Source organism: Vigna umbellata, chromosome 1 (genome assembly GCF_029865625.1).
Source record: "Vigna umbellata cultivar VRB3 chromosome 1, Vumbellata_1.0, whole genome shotgun sequence".
NCBI lineage: Eukaryota > Viridiplantae > Streptophyta > Magnoliopsida > Fabales > Fabaceae > Vigna > Vigna umbellata.
In genome coordinates, this window is record NC_142165.1 from 60,080,866 (window position 1) to 60,105,569 (window position 24,704).

General features: G+C 32.8%; 2 protein-coding genes across 18 annotated transcripts; both read right to left on the reverse strand.

Annotated features, from left to right (window-relative positions):
• Positions 1 to 1,006: 1,006 nt before the first annotated feature.
• SAL1 (SAL1 phosphatase-like protein) lies at positions 1,007 to 7,669 on the reverse strand. Its single transcript, XM_047313895.2, has 8 exons — positions 7,342 to 7,669; positions 7,123 to 7,198; positions 5,699 to 5,772; positions 5,402 to 5,607; positions 4,390 to 4,597; positions 4,209 to 4,307; positions 3,942 to 4,095; positions 1,007 to 1,389 (listed from the first exon to the last, which is right to left on the reverse strand). The coding sequence occupies exons 1-8, from the start codon at positions 7,561 to 7,563 to the stop codon at positions 1,226 to 1,228; spliced, it is 1,203 nt and encodes a 400-aa protein (XP_047169851.1). The 5' UTR covers positions 7,564 to 7,669; the 3' UTR covers positions 1,007 to 1,225.
• A 10,373-nt stretch (positions 7,670 to 18,042) lies between these two features.
• Positions 18,043 to 21,532, reverse strand: LOC148205939 (kinesin-like protein KIN-4A). Of its 17 annotated transcripts, XR_015783392.1 has the most exons (7): positions 21,029 to 21,530; positions 20,355 to 20,432; positions 20,089 to 20,167; positions 19,718 to 19,826; positions 19,409 to 19,571; positions 18,776 to 18,956; positions 18,043 to 18,530 (listed from the first exon to the last, which is right to left on the reverse strand). XR_015783392.1 is itself a non-coding variant. In XM_088103955.1 (6 exons), the coding sequence occupies exons 3-6, from the start codon at positions 20,138 to 20,140 to the stop codon at positions 18,510 to 18,512; spliced, it is 345 nt and encodes a 114-aa protein (XP_087960081.1). In that variant the 5' UTR covers positions 20,141 to 20,167; positions 20,355 to 20,432; positions 21,029 to 21,532; the 3' UTR covers positions 18,043 to 18,509. The 17 variants fall into 17 exon arrangements, 7 of the variants coding, with proteins under 7 accessions (XP_087960081.1, XP_087960079.1, XP_087960078.1 ...); XM_088103955.1 differs by lacking the exon at positions 18,776 to 18,956 and having other exon boundaries at positions 21,029 to 21,532; XM_088103953.1 differs by having other exon boundaries at positions 18,043 to 18,956; positions 20,089 to 20,184; positions 21,029 to 21,531.
• Positions 21,533 to 24,704: the final 3,172 nt, after the last annotated feature.

Below are 24,704 nucleotides of genomic sequence, written 5' to 3' on the forward strand. Positions count from 1 at the left end.
GGGAAACCAGCACCGCCACCACCGTGGGATCACACGACCATGAACAATAAATAGAACAGGAAAAATAAACAGCAAGCGAAGGGTCAAATAAGTAATTTTCACTGCAATGACGTGGCTTCCTCAGCGAAAACGCTTCAATTGGGTCATGGATCTCTTCCCTGCAATCCTGCAAATCACCGGCACTAGGCCTGATCCAAACAACACCACAGTACCTTCTCCATCTCCCAAATTCATTAACTCTCCTTCCCTCAAATCCAAAATCCAAACACTGTATAGAAAATGTATTTTTTAATATTTTTAAGTTTGATTTTTTGTTCTTTCTGAAAGATTTATATTTTAAACAAGAAAATGTAAAATCGACGGGGCAATTGATGTTTTTCATTTTAAGTCTACACTGTGGCTTAGTTTTTTTTCACTTTTTGGAAAAATCCGCACATCCGGCGTCACTTATGTGTCAGCTACAGTACTTTTATCTCTCTTCACGCTGCAAATCCCATTACCTTAATTGATCATCAATCCTCTTGCGCTAACCCATTCAAGTGTATCACTTGCATTGATCTCCATTGAAACCTCAAAGGTGAGACTGATAAATTAGCAACAGTTCTCCAAGAATTTCACCCAAAACAAGCATAATAGATATGAAATTTCATCTTCAACCGCTTATTTTCCTTTAAAACTTTCCAAAGAATATTTCATAATCCTGTATTTATTATAACATTGTGGGAAACATAAACAGGCACTAAATTGTTTACCTTAAAGTTTATACACTATCCTTGGAATAAACAATATACCTTTTCAGGCCATATTCAAGAGTTGGCATTTCCATGCTTCCAAGTTCATATTTGCTGCAAAACAAACTCAGATTGTGATATACGAGGCCTCTGATTGCGATACTTTCCTTATTATACTGATATTCACTAAATTTTAGGGTACTTTTGGATCAACTATGCATTGAAATCATATCACCTCTGACAAGTTAATCTAGAAGAATTAATTATCAAGCATATTTAAACGAAGATCTCTGCTTATTGATAGAAAATAATAGAAAAAGAAAAGTACATGTCAGGAAAAGACTAGCAGAGAAAAAACAAGAGCAGAAATCTGCTTCAAAGAGGAAATGAGAGCATTTCCAATCATGTTCTTCAGATCACGAAGGAAATATAGCACATTGAGGAGAAGGTCCCATATAATGAACCGACCACAAAGTAAACAAGCTTAATGGAAATCACAAGGATGATGCTTTCTCATTGAGTGCTTCTTTAACTGCTCTTAGAAGCGATGGCATTAATTTCTGGTTTGTAACAATAATACCAGAAACAACATCGAGAAACTTTCCTTTTGAAAAGTCCAAAGGATTCCCCGCAGCATCCGTGACGATACCTCCAGCTTCTACAAAAGTCCAATCGCATTTATAGAAGATTAGAAGACACATTCCACAATCTAAGCAATGCACGAACCTAAATATTAGTTCATTGCCAATGAAAGTCACAATTACCAGTAGACTCCAATATTATGCGTACATAAGTCATTCAAAAAACAAGAGATAGGAATATATAGCTCATCCATGAGATAATGTCATCACTGTAATGAAGAGTTGTGCTTGGTGCGCAGGAATATTAAATCCACACACAGAATATTCAAAACCGCACTCCTCTCAACAAGCAAATCTTCAGCAATCTTATAGTACCTACTCCCTTACAAATATTTTTCTTTACTTTGCAGTTTTTCTTCTTGTTTTCATTCTATTTAAGAAACATCAAGTGTCTTCCCATTAAAGGGAAATGACAATGAGTGCATACAACGTTTCGATTCCCCCCCCCCCCCCCCCCCCCCCAGACCTTCCACGAGCAACAAAGAGATAGTCGTGCATTCAAATTATCTTTCTTGTCCATTAAAGACCAAAGAAAGATCAATGCTAAGTAACATAATAAAGGCAAGTCAAACATAAACAGATTGAAATATAATTATTCACCAGCACTTTAACAGTTTATTATACAGTCCAGACCAAATAGAATATTGTAAGATGCAACCACTGTCATACAGAGTTGGCTATTCAACTGAAGCAATTTAAAAGGGTTTAATTTGAGCTGGACACTAATGTAATTTTGGAACATGTTCTAAGATTTGTACTTCATAATCTCTTGTGAAGAATTTTGGGTGCCCTCGCTTTGGAAAATGAATAACTAATTCCCTACCGAAAATCAAACTCCTCTAAGGTGTTAGGAGAAGAGCAGCCAAAATCTCTAAAGATTTCATCATGAAAAAAGTATTTAAAGTATATTAATATCGTTTTACCAGTGAAATTCCATAGTTTAAATTTGAAATTCTACAGTAAGAATTGAGTATGTAACATGTATGAGTTCCGTGTATCTTAAAATATTTTAGATGATATTCACATCACAAATATCTATCACTTTCCTAACTGCAAATCAAATTGAACCATAACCCCTAAAATACTTATAAAGATTCAACTATCATTGAATTTCACAATGAAGTAAACTTAATCCTAGAAATCAAAATTTATGTTCCATTAACATCACATTTGAGACCAGCGTTATCTTTTCCTTGAAAGCCTTCATTATTTCCCTTCAAGGTGTTAAAATTCATTACCACAAACTAATGATGGAAATGGCTTAGAACTTATCAAACAAGGTTAGTTTAAACTTCATATTTAGAGTTCCTTGGCATCAAGTTCCAGGGTGCAACATGCTAAAAGCATTAATAATCACAAAGAAAAAAGGTTTATAAAAGTTGCCAAGCTCCTAAATTTGTTAAAATGTATAAACTTTACCTACGACAAGGAAAGTGTAGGACATTATATATATGATCAAATTATATTACATAAGTGAGAGCAAACCTCACTTTATAAACTGCTTTTAAAAGATTGAGTTAAACTTAAAGTTCATTTTCTAAGATAGTATAAATCCTTTCTTAACATGGATTATTAGATCTATCATGTCACCCACTCTCGGACTACTCACAAATATCTAGTTCTACACTTAAGATGTTAAGTTCACTACATCAGAGGGTGCATTGGTGATCTGATAGGAGCTGGAAAGTTTGAGAGAAGAAAGAAACGAACGGCTAAGGGCGACGCGGAAGGAGCAGAAAGGACCGAACGGTCACATGCAGGGGGAGCAGCAGGGACCGAGCGGTCACAAGAAGTGGGAGCGTGAGGCGAACACCGAACGGGTGGGGCATAAGGTGAAAGCCGAACGGTTGAGGGAGATGGTGAAGTAGCCATTCGGTTGAACAATAGTCGTTCGGTTGAACAATGGAAAGCATAACTATGTTAACGGTTTTGGGTGGAAAGAACCTATTATAAATAGAATAATTGTCAGTCTGTGGGATTAGGTTATATTTTACTCGTATACTCAGACCTTTAGCCTGAGGAGGGGGATTAGGCTCCCGTAGTTATCCATACTTACATCCATACTTGTACATTGACTTTTGATACTGTTAATGTGCAAATAAATCAATACGTTTCATTCATTCTTCTGCTTTGTGTTTTTGTTGAGACTCGCGATAGAAGGGAAATTAGGTTTTCAACTACGGAAACCTAACATGATCTCACATCAATACAACAACTGGAGATATGACCAAATTATAATATGCAAATTGATGCAAATGTTAACTTATAAGCTAGTTTTGTGAAAGTAAGTTAGGCTTAAAGTCTTACTTTATAATAGAAAACATTAAAACATTCCATAAACCTATCCTATATTCTAAATGAATTTGAAGAGAGTCCAGATCCAAGTTAAGTTTTAACCAGGACATGGACTTGATAAACATGAACATAGGCCAAATGTTATTTATGACCAATTCTGGACAGTTATAACACTCATTTTAAGCAGAGCATGTTTACCAAGAAAAGATTGGTCAAATTGTTCATTAAAAGAAATACTTCAGAACAGGAAGGAAAAACTAATGAAAAATAATACCAGTCACAACAATGCTTCCAGCAGCATGATCCCATATTTTTTCACGGTATCCTTTGTGAGGGAAACGCAAATATATAGCCCCATCTCCTCTTGATAGAGCTCCATATTTTGCTTGGCTATCAATTCTGACTGGTGGTGCTTTGACACCAAGTTTCTGTTAATTAAGTAACGTTAAAGAATTGTGTGTAATTAAATCTACGAGAGCTAAGAGAAAAAGCTAAAAAACAATGAAAAAGACAAATGTGCTAACTATAGAAATAACATTACTTCTGCAATGGAGCTAGACAAGTCATGCGAGGAGTGTGCTGCTTCAAAAGATTCAAAAAATGATGCTTCCTCTGGATTATCAACATCACAAACATGGACCTGCATGATCATTTGGACATGGCACAACTGTCAAATGACATTACCAAAGTGACAAGTATGAAAAAAATTTGCAAGCATCAACCTTAGTTTGTGTAGAACCACCCAGTGCTTGAATATATGCTCCCTCACCAACTTTAGCAAAGAAGAGACAACCAACTTCATTTGAAGAATGAAGCTGATTAGAGCCAATGGATGCCAGTGGAAGATTTGGACAAGCCAAGACACCCAATACAACTTTTCCTTCATGTAGCAAACCTAATGCTATAGCATATTGGTCTCCTCTTACAAACCTATTATGTTATCTCAGAAGCATGAGCTACTCAATGACACGATCTCCATAAGTGACAATGCAAGTGAAACAAATGGTATAAAAATATCGACAGTAAAACTGGAAATAACGAAGAAAAATAATTATTTAATCAAATGTTCAATTAATTTGACAACTAAAGAATATAAAAGTAAATACTAATATACTAATATTTTATATTATCAAATTTTTATGAGTAAAAAAATAGATTTCAAGGTTTTTTATTATCATTTTATGTTTCATTTGTTTCCTGATTTTAAAAGTTGGTACAAGAATTGGTGACAAAAGAAAATGAAAGTAGAAAATAAGAAGTTGTTTTTTCCTGTTTACCTTACAAACTTTTGAAAACGGGAAGTTAAATGAAAAGAAGGTGGCCTTCTTTTAATTAAAAATGAAATATAAAATGAAAACAGAAAACAATTCTCAAATTAAATGGTCCTTTAGATAGTCAATTTCACCGTGCCAGGTAATAAATAATGTCTTTCAAAATTAAAATCACCATTACAGCTATATGTTGGTTGGAACTTTGAAGTGATAGTCGATGGATTTCAACAATTATTTTGTCCACACTTCTTAAACAATATAAGATGTTGAATGAGAACTGCAATCTCAGATAATAATCAGATTAATAATACTAGATAAATTCATATATGTTTCAAATGAGATATTACAAACATATTCGTGCTGCAAGAACATAACATTTTTTAGAAAAATAATATAATGAAATTCGACAAACAGTAAACAATTTACTTCAGAATGGATTTTTTTGTAAAAAAATAATACTCACCCTTTTGTACCATCTATCGGATCCAAAACCCAGTGCTGTCCAACTGGACCACCTTCAGACTTACCATTGTCAATGGCCGCAAGCACATCATCTGTTGTTAAAGTAGGAAAGCTATCTGATCCTTCACTAGCAAGAGTATCATTGACAAGTTCTGTAATGCGCTTCAGTGTTTCCTGGCCACTTTCCTTACGAAGATCCCCTGAATCCTGATTTTTTAAAATTGGATTTTATACTCAAGCACGGAAATGAAGGCAAAGTCTACATGTCCAAAAAACCTGTAAGAATTTACAATTTCACCTCCTCGGCTACTATTGAAAATGGTTCAGAAAGAAGCTCTCTCTCAAGTATAAAGCTGACCAATGCCTGTGAACCTGTAAACCACAAGAAAGCAACCTGATTTATTTGAAGTGAATTGAAGTGATTGAAGCTTCATCTAAACCTCAATGAACAAGTTTAACAACTCAAATAATATAAAATGAAAAAAATTACAGCTAAAATTGTAAATAACTTTCTTTTTCACAAATGATCCATATTATAGGCAATGAAAGCACAAGCCCAAAATATTACAAGATCTTTCAAAAAATGTTTGTAGAAGCAATTTAAATCGCCACATTAGAAAGAACATATGGAAGATCCACTATTTATTGAGGTGGTGGTAGCAGGAATTTCAACTAATGTGCATAAGGACCAGTTTTTATGTGAGAACAATTTTCCCAAGAACCTTCTGGTTGAGCTAACTATAATTAGGTCCTCTTTGCGTCCAAGCAAAATGATTATTAGAATATGGAGACACGTAGCAGAACAATACATGATGTGAAGGAGATATATAAATTAGTGAGGGAAGACAAACAAAACATCTGCTATAGTTGCATACTTGCCTATCATAACATAGAAGCAAATTTATACAAGTGAAAGGTCTTTCTTCATGTCTGTCCTGTAAGGAAATATGCTTTACACCAGCCAACCTTGGGTAATACATAGTAAATCATCAAACATGACTTACAACAATTGGCTTATACTAGCTAATCATCACAATTTTTCAACTAAAAGAGAGTTTCAATGCATGGTTTAAAACAAGCATGCTACGACTATTAAGTCACTGGTGTAGAGCTTGTATTTGTAGAAATATTATTAAAGAACAACTCCCCTACTCTCGTTGAAGAAATGCAAAAGATTTCAAAACTACAATGATACTGGTAAAATTTGCTGGCTCATTCTTGTAAACTGAATTAGTTGAATATTAACAGGACACATAATCTATAACTATTATAAGGAAAAAAATAAACAAATTTTGAGAGTGCGAAAAACTCAGAACTGGACACAAGGAACAACAACTTATTTCAAAGCACTGGAACAACAAAGCCACTTGAATTAGAGCTGATAAACTACACAACATGCACGAAATGTTCTGATCAAATCAGTAACCCTGGATTATACATCTGAAAAAATATGGCAAGGATTTGTGAAGAAAACTAAAAAGCTTACACCGCTCCCATTCTTCAGCTTCTAATTATGTAAACATAATCCAACCGGTAAAAGTACCCGTAACAACTAGTCCAAGAGCATAACATCATACACAATCAGCACTAATTCTACTCGGTCAACTAACAACTAAACTTCTCATTTTCCAACTACAATTAACTTGTCAATGTGAGCATTTGCACAAAAACCGATTCAACGTTAACACCAAACACAATGGTAACAGGACTAAAATAGCAAACCATAATCGGCCACTGTAACGGGACTTTTGTCTGACTTTGAGTGGACATCGGATTGCAGAAGAGCTTTCTGAACTTTCTGCACAGAGCATGCAAAGAAGAATAAATCAGCATCCATTGGTAATTAATAAAACTAGTTTAGAATTTCAATTAAACGAAAAACAAGGGTTTTTCTTTTGTTTATGAAAATGGCGATAGTAAAGAGAAATTGCGGATGAGTGCCTGGCAGAGACGAGCGGCTAGAGTGGCTGCTTTCTTTGCAGCGGCGAGTTCCTTCTCATAAGGCATTGAAGAAACGATTAGTGTTAGTGGCGATGAACAGCAACTACTTCTCGTTGACACACTAATGCACGTTTTCCGGATTCTGGCTTCGGACAACCTCCAATCGCTTCCTACTCCTGCACTTATAGCTCTCGCTCTCCACCAAACTGTTGCTGTGCCCATTTTCCTTTCTTTTCCTTTTTTTTTTTAATTATTCATCCCAAAATTACTTCTCAATTAATTGCCACACGGCGTTTTGGCTTCCTGGGTTGTGTGCCGATTTCGGCCCCCCCCACAATTTTATTTTGTTTTTTTCTCTTTTTCCTGAAATATAGAAACACTTTTTTTAACTTGTTATTAATCCTATTTATTGGAATGGTGTCAGATTTAAATATAATTATATTTTCAAAAATAATAATATTAAATAAAATTGAGTGGATTGGACTTTATTTATATTTATATTTATTAAATAATTCATTTTTTAATATTTTACTACATTGCTTACAAAGTAATTGTTTATGTTTATATACACCTTATTATTTATTTAATTTTTATTTAAAATAAATCTGTGAGAAATTTAAAAAAGAAAATTAACACATACATACATAAATTATATTTAAATAGGAAATATTCTTAGAGTATCCACTGATAAAGCTTTTAAAAGAATACTTTCTGATTTTAGTTTATAATGATATAATTATTTAAAGATATGATAACAATTAATTAAAGCATTTATATTTATATTTATTAAATAATTCATTTTTAAATATTTTACTACATTGCTTACAAAGTAATTGTTTATGTTTATGTACACCTTATTATTTATTTAAAATAAATCTGTGAGAAATTTAAAAAAGAAAATTAACACACACATACATAAATTATATTTAAATAGGAAATATTCTTAGAGTATCCACTGATAAAGCTTTTCAAAGAAAACTTTCTGATTTTAGTTTATAATGATATAATTATTTAAAGATATGATAACAATTAATTAAAGCATTTATTACTTTAAAATAAAATATTAATGCGTGTTAAATTCATTATTTATAATTTTTAAAAATCTTTAAGGAAGTTATAGCTTTATAATTAAAAAACTTAAAAGCATTTATTGATTTATAATTAAAATTTTGAGCTATTTATTTCTTTAGAATTATAAATTAAAACATTTATTTAATATTAATTAATATTATTTATTAGGTTTAAACCCTCCCTTGGTCCTCAAGTTTGTATGGAAATCTCAGTTTGGTCATCATCTTTTTTTCTGTCTCAATTGGATCATATTTTTTGTAAAAATGAGCACATTGTACCATAACCGTTAAGTGGTGTGAGACGGCGTTAAATTGATGTGAGCTGGATTTTTTCATTTACTGACGTGGCATTGTGCACTAAAATTGAAAGGCCACGTGGTGATGTTTTGACTAGAACCAGATCTTCTCCTCCCTCCCCCTCTGCTTCCTTCCATCGGCGCCACCCACCAAAGCCTCTGCTTGAATCAAAGTCAAACAGATCGAAATCATTCACATGCCAGAGAGGGATTAGAGAGTACCAAAAAAATTGCCAAGTTAGAATTAGAATGTCAGAGGCTGCGGCTTCTGGTCCGGAAACGGTTACCAGGTCCTGCTGCCCTGGCAAAAATGAAAAATGAAGTTGAAATGTTGGGACGAGATTCATTTGAAATAAGGAGGAGCAAATTGAGCACCAACAGTTTACTGGTTGAATCTTCAGTTGACACTTCTCCTGAGACTCCCATTACAAAAATCAATTCCAAACTTTTGCATCTTGAGTCGCAGATTGAAGATTTACATAAAGGGCATTTAAGTGTACAACATCATATAAGTAACGTTGCATCATATAAGCTTCCAATGTCTGATCACATTTCAGACCTCTCAAAGTCAAAGAGGGATATCCCTCTCCTCATTCCGGATCTCAAGTTCCTTCTCAAGCACACGAACCTCATATGTCAGAGAGGGATATCTTTTCCTACAAGAATCTAGGAATGCCAACTGGCTACATGGTCCGTGTTTTCCAGTGGTATGTGATTGTGTTGTAGATGGTGGGTGGCGCCGATGGAAGGAAGCAGAGGGGGAGGGAGGAGAAGATCTGGTTCTAGTCAAAACATCACCACGTGGCCTTTCAATTTTAGTGCACAATGCCACGTCGGTAAATGAAAAAATCCAGCTCACATGAATTTAACGCCGTCTCACACCACTTAACGGTTATGGTACAATGTGCTCATTTTTACAAAAAATATGATCCAATTGAAACAGAAAAAAAGATGATGACCAAACTGAGATTTCCATACAAACTTGAGGACCAAGGGAGGGTTTAAACCTATTTATTACTGGTACAACTAAAGACCAAAATGATAAATAAAATTAAAAGTTATATATTTTTTTCGTCCTCAAATTGTTATTAAAAATCATGTTAATCCATAAATTAAATTATAAAATATTTAATTAGAGATATCATGTTTTAACAGTGAGTGAACTCAATTTATCATTATTCCATGATGAAATTTTCAATTTTTTTAAAGGTTTAACCATTTTGGAGGTCTTTATTTCTGCATATTTGTATTAATTGGATTTTCGTATTTTGAAAGTTCTCAATTGGGTCCCTATTTTAGTAAAACTGAGTCAATAATGTTCTTGCCGTTAATTGTTCTAGACGACGTTAACTTTTTTGCCTGATGGCATGCCGAGGTATCCTTTAATAACCATGTGGCATAGTGAGGTCTCATTACGTGGATTTATTTTAAGTAGGAATGAAAACAATTTAGACGTGGTCGGCCTGGTGGTCGGAAGGTTGGTCGGCCACTAGGGCTGGTGGTCGGTTGTCCTGGTGGGTGGTCGGCCTCGAGTTCGGCCTGTTGGTCGGTTGTCCTGGTGGGTGGTCGGCCTCGAGTTCAGCCTGTTGGTCGGTCGGTCTGGTGGGTGGTCAGCGGCCTGGAGACCGACCACCAGACTAAGTGGCCGACCACCAGGTCGACCACCCACCATGGCGAACTCTAGACTGACCACCTTCCAGGCCGACCGACCACCAGGTTGACCACCCACCAGGCCGACCGGCCACCGTACTGACCACCAAGTTGAGTGGTCGACCACCATACCGACCACTAGGCCGAGTGGCCGACCACCAGATCGACCACTAGGCCGACCACGTCTAAATTGTTTTCCATTCCTACTTAAAATAAATCCACGTAATGACACCTCACTATGTCACGTGGTTATTAAAGGATACCTCAACATGCCACTAGGCAAAAAAGAAGTTGACGACGTCCACAACAATTAACGACAAGAGCATTATTGACTCAATTTTACCAAAATAGGGACCCAATTGAGAACTTTCAAAATACGAGGAACCAATTGATACGAATATGCAGAAATAGGGACCTCCAAAATATTAAACCTTTCTTAAATAGTGGATTGAATTAAACATGACTCATTTATTCTACAAATTAAACTAGTTTAAGTGATATTAAAGTTGGATTAAATCATAACTCACTAATAACATATTTTATCAGAATTCTTACCATTTTTATAGGTTTTTTATTATAATTATTCACTAATTCTAATTATATAGGCTTGCAGTTTAATTTTTTTAAATACTATAATATTGTTTAATAATATTTGAATAGTTTAAATATTTATTTTATTTGTTTGTCAATATATACACATACTTTAATTTTTAACTATTATAATTATAATAATTAGGGATGGCAACAGGGTCGAAGCATCCCATTTTGGCATGCCCTACATTGGGATGCTAAAAGTAGGTTTGGTTAACCCGTCTCCCATAAGAAAATGTGAGCTAATTTCTTTAACCCATCCCACGTAACATTTGGTCTATAGGTTTGCGAACTTATCGGCGACTAACATAAGAAATTATTTGTTTCTGTAATTTCTTTTTGTAAAATATTAGGTGCAAGATTTTAATAATTTTATTTTTATTTGATTAAATTAATAGAAATTATAATTCTATAAGCATATTTCTTAAAATAAGTAATATTCGTAATTTTATAATTTCTAATTTTTAACTACTGTTAAAAATAGAAATGACTTTGAACTATAATTAAATAAGGAAATAAACACAAATGAAGGAATTACTTTTAGATGAAGTGAATGTGAATGAATGAGGATGAATGAGCAAGTTGACTAAAAGAAACACACACAATATGTTATGCTGATGTTGCTAGATTTTAGGAATTTCAATTGATTCGAGTTATGTAGCCAAATGTAGGTCAACCGTTGTTGGATCACATAGGCTACAAGTTATGTGGGATGGGCCAAAGCGAGCTAGTGTGCTAAATTATTCAACCCACTTTACATTTTTTTTGCAGGCTTGCAAGCCACCCAACATTGTCATCTCTAATAATAATTGTAGAAAATAGTAGGTCAAGTTTCTCAACCAAGAGGGAGGTGAATTGACTTTGCTTTATAAAATTTGTTCTTTTAAAACTCTTTTCAAAATCTTTGAACCTTTCTTGGAATGCAAGTGATAAAGAATAAATAACAATGTAAGAGTAAAGGGATAGAGAAAGTCACACAAAGATATATACTGGTTTGGCCAAGCCTACATCCAGTCTTCTTTCAATCAACCTGAGATTGAAAGAATTCCACCATATAGATTGAGTTCTAAAGTAAGAAACACATAGACTCCCTCTTAATGTACTATCCTCTCTAACTCCAAATCTACTATAGTATAAACCTAGAAAGAACAATCCTCTTTTTGCCAACCCTTTTGAGATACCACACTCAAAGTAACTAGAACTCCACAAGTTCTCTTCCTGGCCTCAGCAGCAGGGAACCACAATCACAACATATTGCAAACGATTTTGATCTTCCAGAAGAACACCTAACAGTGTAGATTAATCAGACTTTGAAAGCACAACAACTCTTCAAGAATCCTTGATTTGATTTCTTTCCAAATGAAATTCTTCTTGATTCTTGAAGAACAGACGCTTATGCAACTAAGAACTTAACAAACTTTATCAAATATGAAAGTTATGATTCAAAAAGTTGTTTAATGCAAAGAGCTATGCGTCTATTTATATATATAAAAGTATTGTCGCAAATTAATTGATTACGTTATTAATGTAATCGGTTAAACAAGTAATACTTCCTTAAAAGAATACATTTTACACATATAACAGATTAATCATTGCATGTAATCGATTATGTAATTAATGCAAGTCATAACATTTAAAAATATGACCGTTATGGTAGTTATGACTTATCAAAAAACAAGTTTTCAAAGCACACGTGTTTTAATAGATTAAGAAAAAAGTGTAATTGGTTAAGTACCATACTTAAGCAAATTTGAAAACTTTTTCATTCAAAACTCATCAATGCACTCAGTAATCAAGTATAAGCAAAGACACGAATTTTAATCGATTATCCACATAATGTAATTGGTCAAAACTAGCAGTTTGCTACAATTAATCATGTACTGATATCAGATGAATTCAAACAAATTTTATAAACTATGTAAACAATTTATTTATCCAGATATACATGATGCAAAGAGTTTTATCAACTAAAACCAATGAGTATGCATATCATAGATATAATCACAGATATAAACACAATGAATATGCATAACATATAGTTCAAGCACAATCAAATATATAAATAGCAATTTTGCTTAATGTGTGCAAGAAACTATTAAAACATTTTTGTGTTGCCATCCTAAAAAACACATATGAGATATATGAGTTTAACTTTCACATGACTCCTCCTATCAACAATAATAGTTGAAGAATCGAGTAAACACTTTTTGATTTCACTACTATAAAAAAAGAATGAATTATAAATATAGTCAATCCACTTTCATTATACTACAAGAAATATTAAAATAAGTTGTAAAAACAAAACATTAGTAAATGAGTCAACTCTCTACTCCATGAGCTATGCTACAAAATTTCTAGTTAACCAAAAAGTGAATCGAGTGAACTAACCCCTTTTAGTTCAACTCATGGTGAGCCATTCCCATGTAAGCTCAATCCGCTCACTTTAACCATCCTACATTTAATCCTTCTATTTTATGAAAATCAATGTAAAACATCATTCCTAATATTTGAAATGCAGAGTGTTTTTTATATATATGACCAACTAAGTTTTATGGTAAAGTAAAGTATAACGTATATAATTTGTTTGTTGGAAATAATTTTTTACAATAACTAAAGTATATGGATCAAATATTTTATAATAAATATAATTTTTTTCATATAATACTTTTTCAACATTAGACTCAATTATATTTATTAAAAATGATAAATATGATATCATAATATATTATGAGTAAGAAAAATGTTGTTAATGAAACTAAAACTTATAATCATATTATAACATCATAATATCATATCATCCATAAGAATTTAAGTAAATTCATATTTAGCCACGTATCATGTTACAATTAATTTGAAATGTTTCTTTTAAAGATTTTAAATCATCATAAAAGTTCACTAGTATTAAAGAATACTTTTTATACCAGTTTCAAGTAAGTAGAAGAAGCATAGAAAGTTTCAACTTTTTATTCAAATACTCGAACTAGTATTAAAAGTCCCACTTTTTACACAAGTTCTGCTTAGATCTCGTATAAAAGTCTGACTTTTTATATCAAATATTCTGAGAACATGTATAAAAAGTCTCCTTTTATTTCCATCATTGTACAAAAAAACTCATTTTTTTATACACGTTGGTGTTATAATAGGTATAAAAAGAGGACCTTTTATATAAGTTATTGTTTTAACTGGTATAAAAAGATACATTTTATACCTATCATGTTTTAAACAGTATAAAAAGCAATGTTTTTTTAAAATATTTGATTTGTATCTACTATAATCCATATCCTGACTTGCATAAAATTTGATCCTAGAATACGGTATAAATAATCAATATTGTTTCTATTATTAATATATCAAAATAGTTTCTCAATGTAATATTTACCTATCAAAGTTCTTAAATATATTTACGTAACATAGTTACACATAAAATAGTTCCTAAACTCAAAATGTACTATCGAAACATCTAATAATCTACAAACGGTTAAAAGAATAATTTGAGTTAAGTTATAATATTAATGACTTAAGATCTTAGTTATAAAATGTTCACGTTATCAAATTCTGAGTCAACGACATTTGCGGATATAATTTTCTACATATGCTTGATGACATAATATTCGCACTTAAAGCTCCCCGATTAACATGAACACTACAAGTTAAATTTATAAAATATCATAAAATTTATAATTGTATTTATAGTCTGAAAGATTAAGTACTTACAGTTGATGCAATGAACAACTTCAACAATGGCCACAAGTGACGCCGAACAAGAGCTTCGATAATGAAGGAGAAGGAAAATGAAGGAAGGAGGAGAATGAGAAAGAAAGAATGAGAAGGAAGACAACGAGAAAGAAATCATAGAAAGTATTGCGAGAAAGAAAAAATGAATAGAAATGTAAAATAATTTATACCGATTATAATATTTAACCGGTATAGAAAAATAATCTATATATGTTCTAGGTTTAACATGTATAGAAAAAAGACTTTCTATACATGTTATGACTGCATTCGGTATAAAAAAGTGTTCTCATATTTATAAAACTGCCATCGTGCAACTTTCTATACATGTTCTTAATATAACCTATATAGAAAAGATTCTCATATTTACAATATTACCATAGCGTTACTTTCTATACTTGTTCTCTATATAACCGATATAGAAAGTTTCTCATATTTACAAAACTACCACTGCGTCACTTTTTATTTTGGTGAATTTCAACAGTTATAAAAAATATATTTTCCACTAATGATTCCATTAAAGGCTAACACTTGACGTATCTTAAAATACTATATCTTAATTGTGTTGTGTTCCAAATGCCAAAGTGGCACAAAGAATATGTTACCAAGTCAAATATACACTTGTTGCTAAGGCAAAATGTAAGTTTCCCTCAATTTATCACTATCACCCAATACACAATACTACCAATACTACCTGGGTATCATACATCACCCACCAACACTAACAAAGTTTCCTTATTGATTAGGAGAGCTTTGTCCTCCCTTCCTATTCCCTATCCTAATTTTTGTTTTTTTACATAAACAAGAGTTGACATAGAAATAAAATTCTTTTTTAAAAAAAAATTACTAAATTTTATTTTATTTAACCCCTCAAATTTATATACACCTCTTTTAAAGATCGTCATGGTCATTAAGGACAATGAAGTCACCTCTTAAGAGTCACCCGTATAGAGCCATGTTTTACATACACATATATTAGACATATACATGTATATAAGCAATCCAACTTGTATTTATCACCCATAATGGATCATCCAAAAAACACATATCATATCATATCACATCAAAAAAACATATCACCCTCACAGGACAACCTACATTGCTATGATGAAACCAATCGCAAACAAATATTCAAAAATTAAAAAATATGTTCACCTTCACAAAACCTATCTTTTGAACCCATGTACTGACATCCTCATGCAATTTCACACAATTTCGTTCTTTTAACTTTAAAAATGAATTGAAAATATCCATGAAAGCCCAAACCATTATTGTTCTTAACTTTAAAACACGTACAAGTAAACAAACAAAATACAAAAATATTAGCTTCCCTTACTTGGATTTAGTTCGTAAACCTTCAAAGCTTCTACTCATGTCACATTCTTTCAAGCGTAACACTCAATCACTCTTTTAATATGTATATTTAATGGTTTCATTGTTACTCTTAAAACCCTAGATACACTTAAGGAGATTTTATGTGATCTTTTTAATAATCACAAAATATCATAAAACTATCCGATACCTGTTCAACATTATCAAGGTTAGTTAGTGAGAGCGTGTGAACATAGGTACAAACTAAACTTGGTAATGTTGAACAAGTATTAGATAGTTGTATGTTTTGCTGATAAATATCCTAGTCTAGGTGATATTATGAACTATCCTAATATCCACTTAATTGATAAATATTTTCTTAGCCCTCATCGTAGTATCTTGCAGTTTACCAAATTATGACTTTCCAAACACAAATACTTATGCATTAGTTTGGTTGGTATCAATTTGTTGTAAACAAACATAAAACTCTTTCTCAACTGACATATTGTAACCAAACGTAAAACTCTTTTTCAATTACCATACTCTTGGACATTTTTAAGAATAACATAATATAATGATCATTAGTATATATCATATTTTTGTTGACTAATAATTTATACATTATCGAAACATATAAAAAAGTTAAAAAATAGTAATAAAACAACACAAGTAACTTTCTTTTATTCAAATTCGTTGAATAAAAAGAGGTTTACTTTTACTTTATTTTATTATTATTTTATATATTTCTTGAAATTATAAAAAGAATGGTACATAAAATAATACAATATAAACTATAAGAAAATAACAAGGACTTTAAAAAAACTAGATATGTGTCAGAATATCATAAATAAATAATTAACAAAAATATAAATTAATATAAAAAACTAATGCATAATTGAAGTAAATTAAATAACATAATTATAAATAAATAAACAAACACAACTTAAGATAAATTGAATAAAATAAATAAACAAAATCAAAATGTAATTTGATACAAACACTTAGAGGAATAAAAACAATTGCTTATCATTAAAAACTCATAATACTAAAATAAATCACAAATCTTGCTACCTATTATGGTAGTTTTAAGCGAGCCACCACAACATTGAACATTTAATACACAGTATGAAGTGATGTTTTAAAAATGTAAATAATATCACTTAAAATGTCGTATTGTTTATTAGAAAACAATTCTAATACCACTATGCCAAAAAACGTTTTTTATACCTGTTAAAAATGACTTTTTATACCTGTTTTTGAGCGGGTATAAAAGTAGGGGGTATAGAAGTATTTGTTTTTCTATACCGATCCGAGAGTAGGTATAAAAGAATGGTTTTACACCTAATGTTCGTAGAATAGGTATGGAAAATCTCACATAAAAAGACTTACTTTTATACCTGTCAAAATTAAAATAGGTATAAAAACTGAAACTTTTTTAATACCTGTTAGAGTCATAACCGGTGTAAAAAGTGAGTTCTTTTAAAATGTAGATTTGCATGTGCTACTATCCATATCAATCCCAAAATATAGTCTAAATAATCTATAACGAGCAAAATAATCAATATATTTTCTATTATTAACACATCTAAATTGTTTATAAACTCAATATTATATTTACCTAACAAAGTTTCTAAATAATTTTACCTAACATAATTGCACAAAAAATAGTTCCTAAACTCAAAATGTAATATTAAATAGTTCCTAAACTCAAAATATAATCAATATATTTTCTATTATTAACACATCAAAATAGTTCCTAAACTCAATGTTATATTTACCTAACAAAGTTCCTAAATATTGTTACCTAACCTAGTTACACAAAAAAATAGTTCCTAAACTCAAAATATAATATTAAATACATCTAACCATCTACAAAATGTTAAAAAAAATATCGCCTACTCCTCGTGAACATCCTGTTACATGTAGATTGAAACTTGTAAAGAACTATTAAATAAGATTGATACTATGTACTTCCAAGACAAATAATATACGTTTTCTACAAATATTATCAAAATAATATAAAATTATAAAGTAACAGTGACCATGATCAATTAAATAACTAAGAAAACATATCATAAACTACTAAATAATAAAATAACACACGTCCAGTACTAGAGAACTAAAAAACTACACAGGAATTTCCTCCTGTTATGTGAAAAGTGCTACAACATAGAACCTATATACAAAAATCAATTTTCTTAAACACCATAGGACCGTAAGAACTTGCAATAAAGAATAACATACACAATAAGCTTCCCAAGACTTGACAAAAAAGTCTTTCTTTTGTGTCTTGTACTTGTACTGTTAGTATGAACAGACTATTTTCCAAGATAGTTTGTCTGTCCAGAATCTACGATTGTCTTCAAGCAAGCGACATCTTCGTTTTTCATTATTTGGGTACCTTTGTCCAAACATTACATTGCAACATACCTCCAAGATCATCCATATGTGAAAAATTATGGCAAAATTTCCAAGATTTGGACAACATTATTGAAGACTGGCAGGCATATACATTACTTCAACAACCAATTATATTACTCTATTGAAAGAAACGATGGATGTTAGATCAATACCATACTAAACTTTTTTGGATAATAATGTTCGAATTATATATAACTAATAATTAGCACAAAATATAGCAAAATGAAAAGTTGAAAGGTCAGTTATGTATTCGTTTAAAGAATATTGGACTATACAATTTTTTGAGACCACAGGTTTGACAGTGGTTTGCAAGAAGTTTTAACTGAAGACAAATTTAAAAAAGAATGGTCACCATTAATTTACCTGCACCTAGTGCTCTATTATTTCCAATGCATGTGTCTAAGATAATTCTTGTGGTTCGAAAAATACTAAGCCACATGAATAGGACTGATCCTAAAACATATCACCTAATATATAGCAAAGCCTAACTCTTTCCTTCTATAATCATACAAAAATTCAGCACGTATATCATTCTCTGCATAACCTACATGAAAGCCAAGAAATTCATGAGCACGTCAAGGGGAACAAAATAACAGTTAGAATATATGATCTATTATTATTACATGAATAAATTTTCCCCGTAGAGATTTTCTCTAAAACTTTAATAAAATCCATGAGTTTTATTAAAGCTTAATGCAGTAATTAATGCAGTAATTAATTTTCCTTTTTCAATATCCCTCTGGACCAAATAAAATTTCCTATCAAAATTTCAAAACTTTTAACTAAATAATTAGAACAAACTTTTTACTTTGGAATCTTTAACTATGGTACTTGGAATCTATAACTAGCTATACCAAATATAACAAAATTGACGCTTTGAATACGTCCATCAAAAAGAAGAAATTACCTTATGAGGAAGTAAGTTGAATTCCAATCTTATTAATTAAAGTTTTTAGTAAATGTAATTAGCAGATAACTCAGTAACAATATTCTTACGGAAGGTGGTGTAGCCAGTGTGCTTCCATTAGCTTGTTCTCTCACTTTTAGTTCCTTCTCAACTTCTTTTCTCTTCATCTCACTTTGGCGTAAGAGACCAACAAGTTCTTTTATTTGATCTTTCATTTCCCTTAACTCCATGTCCTTCTCCCAGAGTTGGCACCTATTGTCAACACACAAATTCATAACAGTATACAATATCACAATTGTGCTTTGTTCAATTAGAAAATTGTTTAGTTATCTTATTTATAGAGAATTGAAGAAAAAAATATAATTAATTATAGAGAGAAAAGGTATAGGTCAAAGGACCTAGCATGTGCAGCAGAATTAAACATATATTGAAGCAAATTCTTCGCTTCTCCCAATGAACGCAATTGATTCCAGCGTCCACGATTAGAGATGGCTCTTTCTCGTTCTTCTGCCTCAGAAAGTTTAGAAGGTATTGCAACAAGTGAATTAGATTATATACTCAGCATGTTCTCAAGTGAAGCTATTCTGGTCATTCTTGCATTTGGTGACATGGAGGATGCCCCGGGAAATACAATTTTAAAAGCAGCCAGGAAAACATATGTTATCCATCATATCTTCTATGCATCAGTACCTCAAAGATCAAATATTTTTGAGAACTTAAGAGGAAGACTTGACAAATTAAATTAACTTGTTTTCAAAAGAAATAGTACCTGGCAAATGCATTCTTTCTTGGAGGACTGAGACCCTTTGCAGCAAACTCATTTACTTGCTTCAGCATGGCTAATTCATCTGCAAGGGCATCATGTCTGAAGATTGAGCCATAGTATTATAGACTATCCAATATAGATCAATCAGAAGCAAGAAGCAAAAATAAGTACTGAACGTGTGTTACATACACTTGGCTCTGTTTCTCATACTCAAAAAGTTACCCTAGATTCAAATATCATTATTTACAAGAGATATTCATAATTCTTACCATATCAGCTAATTCTCTGATAGATGAGATCTCCATAAGAAAGTCAATTCAGCAATCAAAAGAGCTAGAAGTAATATCCTAGAAGAAAAGTCAATAGTCAGCTTAAAATTGATAAGCTTTGGTACTTTAAAATTGATGCAGATTTGTGTTATAAGTGATCCCTAACCCAATACATGTAAGAAAAAAGAATCCCCATATCATCATACCACAAAAACTCCATGATTCTTTGGTACATGTATATGTACATTGTCGACTATAATTCTAACAAGCAGTGTGAATTTCATGATTGGAAAGAAAACATTTACCATATTGGAAATATTGATGTAAAATACATGCTTTCTTTCTCAACAAAAAAACTTTTAGAGGCTTAAAATCAACCTCAAAGACTGGAGTCAACAAAATCATTAAAAATAATATAGCACATGAAAAGTTAAACACCTGTAATAGACTCAAAATCCAACATATAAATCCCTAAAATAATCCTCTATAATCTCAAACACCTGTAATAGACTCAAAATTTTCGTGACTTTATCTCTTTCAATTCTCCACGAGAATTTTAATTTCTATGTTCAGCTTCTTGGTTTACCACACAAACAAAGACAACTTACCCATATAACTAACACAATTGCAGTCCAAATTAGAGTCTAAGAGCAAAATAGGAACATTTTTTGTACCTCCAGAGAGAACATCTGTTGTCGTGGCTGTTAGTTGTTCGTCTTTGCTCCACTGGTCTTTGTACCTCAACCACGGAAATCGTTATGCCCCACGGCCTACCGTCTTCCACTTCCATTCCCTCCTTCCTCTTATTATTCTTGTTTGGCCGCGAAATCTTAGCGAGGTTGTGGAACTTCACAAATCCGCGCAACTTTGCGGTACAGAACGAGACTCAGAACGTCGCCATCTCCGTCAGCCTTGCCATGGATTCGGCGCTGCACACCGAGACAAGAGTTCTTTCTTCTTCGTTTTCGAATTCACCGCCACCGTTAGTTGGCTGAGGTAAGAGAGGAGCTAGGCTAGGGTTGAGGTCACCGTCGTGGACGCAGGAGATGTTGCGGATCTAGGCTAGGTGGCTACAATGGACACTGAAACGAAGGATAAGAGAGGAGAACGAAGGACTAAGAATGAGAAGGAGAAAGAAATTGCATAATTCAAAAGAGAAAATATTAATCTACACCGGCTATTAGGTTAAGAGGGATAAAATAAAAAAAAATTATACCTATTTGAATCATAATCGGTATAAAATATTTGTATTTTTTTTACTATAATGCCATCATACTACTTTTTATACCTATTTTTATTATTTCCGGTGTAAAGAAGTTTCTTATATTTACAAAACTGCTACCACACCACTTTTTATAGCTGATAAATTTTAAAAGGTATAAAAAATAGCTATAAAAAGTATATTTTCCACTAGTGTACAAACAGTAACTTGTTGAAACATTATTATTCTTGTTATATTACTATGTTTGTAATTGTCATTATTATAATAAATTCTTAAATGAAATAAGTGATTTGAATATAATTCAAGGTTTAATACCCAATTTTGTCCCCAGTTTGATTCGGAAATCTTAATTTAGTCCCTCGTTAGAAAAGTAATTGTAATGGATCCTTACTTGTAAATTTATGATTTAAGTTAATCTCTTTCGTTAAATATAAACAAACAGAGTTAATGGGATGATGATGTGGCAGTAGTTAGTGGTTAGGTGTCAAAACCCAATTGTGTGCGTGCTTACCTGTTGTTGAATTAGAGAAGTTTGGGTCTCTAAGTTGGGCATACACTTCCCTAACATCAACACTTCATACCCCTTTAGCACCCAGAAAACAAGCAAATAAAAGCAAATTGGAATAGCAGACGCATTTTCATAAAGCAAAACAGAAGGCAGAAATAGTTTTTCTATCTAACAAGATCTCCCTCAACATTTCTATCCTACAACATTCATCAGATTAATTCCAAAACAGCCATGACTACTCACACTCACACTCATATGCACTCAACACATACTCATAGTTTCCAACCCCAGTAGACAAAACATCGAACGAATCAATCAATACCAAACTAACCAGTAAATAAAAAAGGATGAGAAAAAAAGAAGGAAAGATGCTTTCGTCCTCGACATCGACGGTGGTGTTGCTGGAGACGTTTGACATTTGAGATAAGGACTCTCAAATGGGGAGGGAGGAGAATGGTGCTGACGGCGCCGATGAGGAAGCAAATTCCGGCGAGGACAACGGTGGCCAGTTCGTTGACAGCGACTGATTTCGCTTTGGCCCGAAAGATGGTGCTTGGGGTGCAGCGACCGGCGGCAACCTTGGCCGTGATTTGTGGCGCTGGCGTCGTTCTGGTTCGAGACGTCTGGGCTTGCTCAGGCGGTGTTCGACGGAGAAGGGAGAGAGCTCGCGCCGAATCGGAGGGTGATGAGGGCCTTGACGCTGCAACTGGCGGCGTCCTGGCTCGTGGCTCATGGAGGTCGGGCCTGCCCAAGCGACGATCGGTGTCGTTCTCAGACCCAAGGGGCTTCTCCTCTATCGCACGGAAATGGGGCAAGAGAGAAGATTTGACGCTACGGCCAGCCGCAACCCTGGTGGCGCTTGGGGTCGCCGGCGTCATCATGGACCAGGCAAAGGGCCTCTTCGCGGTGGCCGGTTTGGCGGGGGCAGCTGTTACACAGAAACAAAGCTAGGGCAGCTGTTATAGAAATTGGGTTTTATTAGAAATTGGGGATAAATTGCGTTTTGACAACAACACGTAAGCACGCACACAATTGCGTTTTGACACCTAACCACTAACTACTGCCACATCATCATCCCATTAACTCCGTTTGCTTATATTTAACGGAAGGGACTAACTTGACTCACAAATTTACAAGTAAAGATCCATTACAATTACTTTTCTAACGAGGAACTAAATTGAGATTTCCGAACCAAACTGGGGACAAAATTGAGTATTAAACCTATAATTCAAATATTCAATGTCCACGTGCATTTATAATCTCGTAATTTAATACAATTTGTTTTTCTTATAGTGACAAATAAAAAAATAACAATACACAAAGTAATATTTACCAACATTTTCATTCATTGTTTGGTTTAACGTTAAAAATACATACACACACTTTCCTTTTTTTTTACTGATTTTCCTAATCAGACTTATTTCTTTTGCTTGATCTCTTATGTCATTTTATGATGGAGCACCACTTTCAACATCTTGTGCATGAAATAAATAAAGAATAATTATAAATTATTCAATTTCAATGACAAGACAAAGAACATTCTTGTGTAACTTTGCCAATAAACATGCCTTAATTTTATTTTATCTTTTGCAAATCTAAATCTTGGACACAATTATGCTTTTGTGTGTTGATTGTTTTGTACTCTTTTAACCCAGACACGATAGCATCTATTTTTAGTAAATAAAAATTGAACACACCAATACTTCCAACATTTTTAGCCAGTGAGAAATGCATTTAATAATGTTTGCTAAATATATTAGTGTAGAAGGAGGCGGGTTATATAACCAACAATTGAGGAAATGATAACAATAAAAGAGCCTTTATGCACACCATAAACCAATCACATCATTAACACATTATGAAGATGTCATAAAAGGAAAATACTAAAAACATATGTATCAAATTCGTTATTCTTTGTTTCGGCGATTTCACGGAGTTAATTACCTTCAAAAAAGAAGTATGGTGGCTTTGACATTGATCTCCCACAGACTCTCTTGAATACAAAATATTTAGACCTAAAATAGTTAGAAGTTCAAAATGTTTATATTATCTTTGCATTACTCGTACTATTCCAAATATTTCCTCAACTAGTAAACAATTGATTTATTACCGCGCACATTATGTATCGGTTCACTAGAACCCGAAGCATAATATTGCGTGGTGACATTTTTGAAATTATATAGATAGTATAGGCCTCGATTGGAACAGACCCGCGACAATATATGCCTTTCGACCTCGGTAAAGAGGGGAACCACGACCTATTGTCCCTGCAAAATTCTGACATTCCCACCAAGTCAGTCCTGAAATAAATTTGGAGTCAAACCGTTAGGGAATAGGCCTCGATTTTGGGGGGAACCGCGACCTATAGTCCCTGCAAAATCCTGACATTCCCTCAAGGCAGTCTTGAAATAAATTTGGAGTCAGACCGTCAAGGAATAGACTTCAGTTCTTAGGGGAACCGCGGCCTATTCCCTGATATGAACAAATTTTAAATATTTAAGATAACGGGCCTCGGTTAGGCGGGGAACCGCGACATAAATGTTGAAAAAAATTTCAAAATTGCTATTTCAGATCAATTTTAAATTTTCTTTTAGAAGAATAGGCCTCGGTTAAGTAGGGA

Coding starts and splice junctions, on each gene's coding strand:
- SAL1 (XM_047313895.2), bottom strand. CDS start 7,563: ATGGGCACAGCAACAGTTTGGTGGAGAGCGAGAGCTATAAGTGCAGGA. Junction 7,199..7,341: donor TAGCCGCTCGTCTCTGCCAG/GCACTCATCCGC, acceptor TGCTCTGTGCAG/AAAGTTCAGAAAGCTCTTCT. Junction 1,390..3,941: donor TGGAAGCATTGTTGTGACTG/GTATTATTTTTC, acceptor GGACTTTTGTAG/AAGCTGGAGGTATCGTCACG.
- LOC148205939 (XM_088103954.1), bottom strand. CDS start 20,140: ATGAGTTTGCTGCAAAGGGTCTCAGTCCTCCAAGAAAGAATGCATTTG. Junction 19,827..20,088: donor AGAAAGAATGCATTTGCCAG/GTACTATTTCTT, acceptor TTTCTGAGGCAG/AAGAACGAGAAAGAGCCATC. Junction 18,957..19,408: donor CACTGGCTACACCACCTTCC/GTAAGAATATTG, acceptor GCTTTCATGTAG/GTTATGCAGAGAATGATATA.